The sequence below is a fragment of the Leucoraja erinacea genome, chromosome 38 (assembly GCF_028641065.1).
Source record: "Leucoraja erinacea ecotype New England chromosome 38, Leri_hhj_1, whole genome shotgun sequence".
NCBI lineage: Eukaryota > Metazoa > Chordata > Chondrichthyes > Rajiformes > Rajidae > Leucoraja > Leucoraja erinaceus.
Window position 1 is genome coordinate 12,094,613 of NC_073414.1, and position 9,562 is coordinate 12,104,174.

The 9,562-nt window shown below is 43.8% G+C and overlaps 1 protein-coding gene across 1 annotated transcript; it reads left to right on the forward strand.

The window, feature by feature from the left end:
- Positions 1-420: 420 nt before the first annotated feature.
- LOC129714291 (uncharacterized) lies at positions 421-8,783 on the forward strand. Its single transcript, XM_055663851.1, has 3 exons — positions 421-2,921; positions 6,522-6,809; positions 8,378-8,783. Exons 1-3 carry the CDS (start codon positions 2,666-2,668, stop codon positions 8,674-8,676), a joined length of 843 nt encoding a protein of 280 aa, XP_055519826.1. The 5' UTR covers positions 421-2,665; the 3' UTR covers positions 8,677-8,783.
- The last annotated feature ends 779 nt before the right edge of the window (positions 8,784-9,562 follow it).

The following is a 9,562-nucleotide window of genomic DNA, read 5'->3' on the forward strand; positions in this document are numbered from 1 at the left end:
ACGATTGCTTCGTCGGAGCTTATAATCACTGGAATTTAGAAGGATGCTAGGGGATCTTACAGAATCATATAACATTCTCAAGGGACTGGACAGGCTAGATGCAGGAAAAATGTTCCCGATGTGGTGGGAGTCCTGAAGCAGCTGTCACCATTTAAAAATTAGGGGTAGGCCATTTAGGCCTGAGATGGGGAAAAACTTTTTCACCCACAGAGTTGTGAATCCGTGGAATTCTCTGCCACAGAAGACAATGGAGGCCACTTCACTGGATGTTTTCGTGGGTGAGTTAGATATAGTTCTTAGGGTTAACGCAGTCGAGATAAGGGGAGAAAGGAGGGAACGGGTAGAGATTGATGACGATCCGCCATGTTCCGATTGAATGGCGGTGCTATCTGGAAGGGCCGAATGGCCAACTAATGCATACATTTACTTTGTTTCTATATGTGTTACTTTGTTTCTATGCGATCACCCGTTCACGGTAGTTCATAGGCTACCCATTTTTTCATACACTTCGTACACATGAGGGGAAATTTGTACAGAGGCCAATAAACCAACAAACACACGCTTCGTGCGATGTGGCAGTGAACTAGAGCACGCGGACGAAACCTCATGAGGTCACAGGGAAATGATACTATGCCCATGCCGTCATCATCCGCAGTCTCGATCGAACCCGCATGTCTGGCCAAGTGAGGCTGCAGCTCTTCTAACTGCGTCACATTGGCAAGCACGTATGTCAGCAGAGAAGAGTGATTATTGCTCAGCAGTCTATATCACTATGCGTGGAACCATAATCTATGTTGTAATCCTCAGCGGGGAAGAATGGCTGTAACCATTAAGGCGGAAGTTTTGTATCTCATGCTCATCCGATTCGATTATAATTTTCAGATCAGGGAGTTGTTAAAGTTTTGGACATTATGCATACCTCGTTGCCATTTCGTTTGAAGTTGAGAAGGTCTGTCGACAAACCTGTCCGTTTCCTTACCTGGCTGGCAGGATAGAATGTGCTGCATGCGTTTTGCAGTATATAAAACTCACGATATTTATTTTCCTTTTTGCAGCGTATCCCCATAAACCATTAGTATCCGCCAACCGTCCGGACCAAGTGTTCGTGATCGGGGAATCGGCAATGCTGACCTGTCGTTCATCACCTTCATACTTAGGCAGCAGTTTCTACTTGTATCGAAGAGGTCAAACTGCTCCCGTTCTAACAGCCATCGCTAACACGTCTGAGTCTCGCGTCACGTTCGATGTTGGAAGCACATTGCAGACTGCGACGGAAGATTTCTCCTGTGTTTATAAAAGCACAATCATGGATCGTGAAATAATCTCCGACAGAAGTTCTTATGTGAAGGTAACGGTTGTGGGTAAGCCTCATCTTCACTTCGTCAAAGTGGATATTACCAGATACTCATTGATGTTGGGATTTGCGTGGGATAACAATACGGCGTAAACGTGTTTCTACATCTACACATAATCGTAATTTGTTGACGTTCGTTTTCTGAAGTTTTCATCATGTCATAAGATCATGTGATAAGCAGAATTAGGCCATTTGGTCAATCGTGGCTGATCGATCTCTCCCCCCTTACTCCATCCTCATATCTTCTCCTCATAACCCCTGACACTTGTATTAATCAATAATCTATCTACCTCTGCCTTAAACATATCCACTGACTTGGCCTCCACTGCCCCACAAAGATTCACATTTAAATTACTCCTCGTCTCCTTCCTGAAAGAGTGGTTTAACTCTGAGGCTATGATATCTGGTCTTCGAATGTCCTCCTAGTGTAAACACCCTCTTCAGATCGACTATACGTAAGCATTTCACTATTCTGTCGGTTTCAATAATGTCCCCTCTCATTCTTCTAAAATGCAGCGAGTACAGGCCCCGTGCTGTCAAATGTTCATCATATCTTAACCTACTCATTCCTTTGCATGGTTCGTAAACGTCATTTGGACCTTCCCCTGAACAAGCACACCCTTATAGTGCCCAAAATTGCTCATAACATTCCAAATGCGGACTGACCAGCACTTTATAAAGCCTCAGCATTACATCCCTGTTTTTGTAAACAAGCCTTCTCGAAATAAATGCTATCATTTTTGAGCCGTGCCAAGCAAGGTAGCAGGAACACTACAGCGAATGCCCCATAATTAATGCCGATTCCTGACGCGTGTGTCACCTACTTGTGATAGGTCGGCGATCAATAATGGTTCCGTTACTAGATCCCCAACAAGTTTATTTCATTCACTTCCAGCACCGCACGATATCATAACGGCTCAGTCAATTCACTGCTTCACAACAGAGGGTTTTATTTCCTTCACTTAGATGAGAGGAGCATATGCAATATGAAACACAAGAATAGTTCATCCATACACAGTAGGTCGAACGACCTGCCAGATTAAGTATTTGAGGCAATCAAAAGTTTACAATTAAAACACATGTGTACCGGTATGTTGATGGGAATGATTTAGAGGATATGTATCAACGCTGGCAAATGGGACCAGTTTAAAAAGGTATGTTGTTCGAGAAAGACACTTTAAGCCGAAGGGCGTGTTTCCGTGCTTTATAATTCTACAAAGCCATGTAATTATAAACATTAATTGATCTGTCTTTCCTTTCATTCACGTCACATAAGAACCACTACCAACGCCGAGAGTCTCATTCAATGAAATGACTGGGGTGTATTTACTGGGAGAGACGGCCACCGTGACTTGCAATATGAACGGAAAATACCGTGGCCCAGTCTACTTCTACAGGAATGGCGAATTATTGACATCTCGTCATCTCTATCCGAAAGAACACATCTTGCGATTCCGTGTCACCAGCAGAAATCAAGGAGGGTGGTACCAGTGTCAGTTTGGAGCTCTGATCCGAACGAGGAATTTGCTATCGCAGATCAGCGAGACTCTGACGTTAATTGTACCCGGTAAGCAGAAAACTCAGTAACAGTTTCGGCAACCGTCAAGAGTTTTGATGGAATCAAACTAGATATTTAGTCTTTATTTTCCTCGACTGTGTGTCTTTACTTTTTAAAATGGCAACCCGCTCTTTAAAAATGTCGATCAATTTAACATTCCACATATTATGTTCAGATATTGTAATGGGTTATGATTAGGACATTGGATGTTTTCACTCTCTTGCGAACGCAACGGCAATTTCGCATCATTCAAGAAACATGGGGGACAAGAACTGGAAATAGTCTTCACATATCCTACGACGCAGGGAATCCCATTGTGACATTGTGTCTCACCAACTCCCTAACCATATTATCCAGGCATATTCTAATACACTTTTTATAGTGCATCTCTACCGGAACACATACACACTCGCTCGGATATGCGCGTTTATTTACAGCAACTGCCTCATCACTACCGTACGCCAAGTCCAATTTATCTCTCTGGACGTATTTGGAACGTCCCTCGAAAGTATGGTCACGGTTTTCAATGCACTTGTCTGCATCAGTCGGGAAATTAAGTTTAGATATTAGGATGTTATAAGACATACATATCCCGAGATGCACCGCGCGACGTAAAAAGGCTCAAGAGATGCGGGGTCGGTTCACCAATATCGCAGGGGGACACGCACCGCCGGGAGGGAGGAGCGCTTCTGAAAGGACGCAGTGTAACCGAGAACATAGGGGGACCCAACGGGGACAGTCGAGAACGGAGGCATAGCCGGCGAGGGGCAGCCAAGTTCGAAGTGATTTCCGTGAGCGTGACCGTTTGCGGCCAAATGCTGCGGCAGACCTGAGTCCCAGCAGCGAGAAGATAAGATGGATGCATATAAAATAGGTGCAGCAGTAGGTCATGCGGTCCTTCGAGCCAGTACCGCCATTAAATGTGCTGATCATCTACACCTGCATTCTCCCCATATCCCTTGAGTCCGCAAGCCCTAAGAGCTCTATCTAACTTTATTTTGAATGTATCCACTGCCGCATGAGGCATATAATTCCACCAGTTCGCAACTGACTGGGTTATAATTTGTTTTAATGTGTGGGTGCCAGAAGCGAATCTGTATGTGCTGCATAGATGAGAACTGCTTTATGATTGTATCAGCTTGTATGCAAAAACAAATAATTTCATTGTATGTAATTGAATGTGACAATAAAGTATCAATGAATCGTCGTATCAACGAATTGATTCACTGATCCATTAAATAATGGAACCCTTGAATTGCTCAAGCGTTGGTGCGGCTTGATTTGGAGTATTGTGTTCAGTGTTGCTTAGGGGTTGTTAAACTGGAAAGACTGCAAACCATATTTGTGATGATGTTGTCACCACTTGAGGGACTCAGCTATAAGAAGAGGCTGGCGTTAATAGGACTTCATTACACTGGTGGGCACAAGTCTGTGATGTGATCTTACAGATCTGCATACGTTCATGAAGTGTGCCGATAAAGTGAATGCATTAAGTCTTTTTCCGCGAGAAGTTGAATCATGACCGATGCCATTGGTTTAATGTGAGATGGCATATGTTTTAATGGAAACACGAGGGGCAGCTTTTTCACTCAGTGGGTAGTGGGTAATGGGAACAAACTGCCGGAGATGATAGTTGATGCTAGTTGTAGTGGAACTTTTAAAATACATTTTCGGAGGTACGTGGATAGGAAATGCTTAGCTGGATTCTTAGAATAAAAGGGACTTTAAAGACGGAGATGAGAAAAATATTTTTCACCCAGAGAGTTGTGAATTTATGGAACTCCCTGCCACAGAGGGCAATGGAGGCCAAGTCGCTGGATGGATTTAAGAGAGAGTTCGATAGAGCTCTAGGGGCTAGTGGTGTCAAGGAATATGCGGAGAAGGCAGGCACGGGTTATTGATTGGGGACGATCAGCCATGATCACTAAGAATGGCGGTGCTGGCTCGAAGGGCCGAATTGCCTCCTCCTGCACCTATTTTCTATGTTTCTATGTTTCTATATGTTCCATACACGGGGACGTGGCACTCGTATAAATGGGACATCATGGGTGGCATGGATAAGTCGGCCAAAAAGCTGTGTGACACTCATAGTGTGACTCTATAAACTTCACTGTACTGAACTCAAACGGTTGTCCAAACCCCGAGGGGACGAATTGCTCATTATCACGGCCAGACGCGGCCTATTGGGTATTTTAGTATAACGGATCCACACACTGATTTGGTTTCCTCTGCAATAAACAATCTCCAGCCGTTTCCATGCAAAATCCTGTATTTCGATTTACGAATAAACCAGGCACCTCGTCTCTCTGCATTCTGATGTGGATCTGGTATGTTGCATATCGTAGTTACCATCTATCACCTTCTCAAGGATAGTGACCTCGAGTGTGTGAACAGGAGTGCATTGGCAAGATGCACCATTCCAGCATTGCGCATGTCTAGTGAAATGTCGGAAGTGCGGATTCGTCCTCTGTAATGTTAGATTCCATGGGATCTAGTGAGAGGGCATAGGATCTACGACGACGCGTAGCATACAAAGTGTTGGAGTAACTGAGCAATGCATACGCCATAGGTAGACAAAAGTGCCGGAGAAACCTAGCGGGTTTAGCAGCATCTATGGAGCGAAGGAAATAGGCAATGTTTCGGGCCGAACCTCTTCTTCACACTGGGTCATACGGTCATACAGCATATCTGAAGGCCATGGATAGGCCATGTCTTTGTGTCAGCACACGTGTTCAGTTTCGAAATGTTGCCTATCCATGTTTTCCAGAGGAGCATCCTGACCCGCTGAGTTAATCCACACTTCGTTTTCTACGCACGATTCCGTCAGCTGCTGTCCACAGGTTCAATTGTTTAGGCAATTTACTTGATGGTAGTACGCAGATGGTGAACGATGTATGTTTATTTCTCGGACGTCATGAGAGTGGTCATTGGCACAGTGCTAATGAATCTATAGCACGATTGCAAGTGTCTAAGGTGACAGTGAAAATATCTAATATGAAACTGGGGGATAACTTTTTACCAATGTGGGCGATTCGTGCATGGAAAGAGATGCCAGGTAAATTGGTTCAGGCACATCCGCTACCAACAATTAAAGAGCTTGGAACAGATATTTGAATCGGAAAGGTTTTGAGGTATGTGGTTCAAACGTGGACATACGGGACTATCGTAGATCGGAATTTCGTCGGCATAATCGAGTTAGGCCGAGGGGGCTATTTCCATACGGTATTATTCAAAGGTTCATTGACCCACTTCGTATGGAAAACTGTTCGTTACTAGCTGACGTGCACGGGCTTCGCCAAGTCACCCGAATCCGATCTTTGCTCCCAACTAGTTGGCACGTGAGGCAAATACAGTGCACGTCATTGCATTTCACAGCCATTGGGACCAAACGATTTTTTGCTTCGTATATTTAATTTCGGGAACTTACTATTTCTTTTTCCATTGCAATTAATTAGTTTTTGTCTTTTCCACGAGAGGAACAAAAATTATTGTTTGAAGTTAAAGATATAGACATTTAGGTCGATTTTATGTTTTCAGGAATGACGCGAAAAAATATGTCTAGTAGTGTATTCGGCATTGCCTCGTTATCTTTTACATGCTTTGTTACAGAACCACTGCAACAACCAGAGGTGTCCCTTGATCAAATGAGTGGCGTGTACTTAGAAGGAGAGTCTGCAACTACGACGTGTACAGTGAATCAAGATTACCACGAGATTTACTTTTACAGGGATTATAAACAGCTTACATCTCGTCAATTTTCGATAACGAAGAATATTGCAACCTTTGCCGTCTATAGCCAAAACAATGCAGGCCAATACACATGTCGGTACGGGATCATAATTGGCAAAAGACAGCTGTTGTCACAGACCAGCGAAAATGTGACTCTGACTGTGGTGGGTAAGTGCAGCCATATGAAAATTTGACATTTCTGCATGGTCATTGCATAGTGAGTTCCAATTATCCATTTTTTACAATGGAATACAAGAATCATGAGGTTTACCAATTTGGTGGTGTGATTGAAAATGGGTTGTCACAATCAAAGATACGTACAGCATGGAAAAAGTTCCCGTCTAACCTTTTCAAATAGAATGCCCTGCCAAAACTTGATACATTTGCTCGCATCTGTTCATTGCCCTGTTAAACCTGTTCTATATATTCTACCCATGAATTTTCATTCTCCAATTCGGGTAACAGCTCCGTGCATCTACCCTACTCCCTCGTGGCCTTATACACATCAATGGGGTCACCCAATCTTCATGTTCTCCAAGGATGAGGACCCATTAATGTGTCCATATCAAGATGATGGAGGGAATAAAACGCTTCAAATTCATGGGTGTGCATATTTATGAAGATCTTTCCCGGAACCAGCACGCTGATGCAAATATAAAGAAAGCACATCAATGCATCTGAAGATTACGTAGATTCGGTATGTCAAATAGGTCTATTTTGAACTTCCACGGGTGTACGACAGAGAGCCCATTGACTGGTTTAATCACGTCCTGGTACAGAAACCTGTAGGCCCAGGAGCGAATAAGACTGCAAATAGTTGTGGACACTCGCCGGCCCTTCACGGGATCTGACCTCCACAACATCGAAGGGATTAACTGGAGTTGCAGCCGAACAATGGCATTAGAGCCCCACATCAGCCTGACCACACATTAATTTCACCCCTGCTATCGGGAAGAAGGTACAGGCACCTGGAAACTGTGACGCCTAGGTTCGGGAACAGCTGCTTCCCTACAGCCAATACGCTATTATACAATACAACCTCACATAAGCTCTGCACATGGACTGTTATTGTTATTATTGTACTATTACTGTTTGTTTGTTTTTGTTATTCGTACGTATGCATGTGTGTACACACACACTCTACTTGTTTTTCCTCTCATATATCATATTGTTGACAAGGTGCAATGCTTACTTGTTCTGTCGTGCTTCTACAAGTAAGAATTGCATTGCTTTAAGTGGGACCTATGCCAATAAAATTCTCGTCTTCGAACTTGCCCACGTCAACCTTCTTCGTTACTTTTTCAAATCTCAATCACGACGTCCCACCTACAAATGCATGTGCACTATACCTAACCTTTGCCTAACCAAATGCATATATATCCTATCCCCAACAACCGACCCACCACAAACGTTAGGCTTAATTGTTTACATTTCCCAGATGTTTCCTTGCCATCCTTCTTACATAGAAGCATAACTATCTCCAAACTGGATTTCTTGAGTAAATTGCAATTTACATGTATTCCGCAAATTAAGAAATGTAAGTTCATATATTTCCAGATCTCCTCTTTGCAGCAGATTTCCAGTGAAAATCCCCAAAGTCCATGGATTTCAACAACTTACGAATTCGTCTCCCGTCAAAGCTCGACACCCGGTGTCTGCAAATCCACTGAACGAATGTTATGCCCCACAATACGTCAACATGCACATTTAACGTGTGTCCATTATGTTCCTCACAGAAACTCTCGTACAACCGGTGTTGTCTTTCGATCAACGGTCCGGGGTATACGTAGACGGAGAGACCGTCACCGTTACATGCAACCTGCACAGGGTGGAGGCTGGTTTTATCTCCTTCTATCAAAATTACGTGGAACTCACCGCTGATGAACTCCTTCAAAAATGGAATGTTGGAACATTTCCGGTTACCGGCACACGTCAAGCAGGCATGTACCAATGTAGTTATGGAATCTCCGTCGAAACAAGGCAATTTCAATCCCAGCCCAGTGAAGCAGTGAGACTTTCAGTCGCAGGTCAGTAATGGAGAATAATTAACCTTTAAATGAGTATTTGCCGGTTCAAAAAGATGCCTACGATAACGTGTCTTATGTAATTAAGGCAAAGGTCGGAGGGGAGTGGTATTGTAAAGCTTTGTAACAATCAAACATACGAACTGAAACAACAAAATGGCAAGAACGTTCGGACAGGTAATTGCGGATACTGCATTTTCAGGTTAACAACTGTATTGCCAACGAGATGGATTGCAGCAGCGACGCACAGCGGATGGGCGGGGTATAGTGTAGAAACATAGAAACATAGAAACATAGAAATTAGGTGCAGGAGTAGGCCATTCGGCCCTTCGAGCCTGCACCGCCATTTAATATGATCATGGCTGATCATCCAACTCAGTATCCCGTACCTGCCTTTTCTCCATACCCTCTGATCCCCTTGGCCACACAAGGGCCACATCTAAACTCCCTCTTAAATATAGCCAATGAACTGGCCTCAACTACCCTCTGTGGCAGAGAGTTCCAGAGATTCACCACTCTCTGTGGGCAGCAATAGAGCACTAAGACGTTTCACGGATTGGGTAGTAAATTTGGCATTTGAAAGTACAACAGGGTATGCGGAGGCCAGGAGGAAGGGTGAACGGTTTTAGACCGCGGTGCAATGTTACCGCGATGAGAGGAACATGGAGTGAGGATGCTAAATAATAGGAAGGTTAATAATGATGTGGAATGCAACCAGCTCTGGTTACAGTAGAGGGAACAATTGTGCTGAGGATTTTCCAAATAGTTTCTGCTAAGTTCGACAGACGTGGAAATTTGCTCAATGGCATTTTTGACCGCGTTTGTGTTGATGTTTACATGACTTCTGCTTTGGTTTGTGCAACGCATTCAAAGGCAATTGAGTTTTTTGCACTTGCA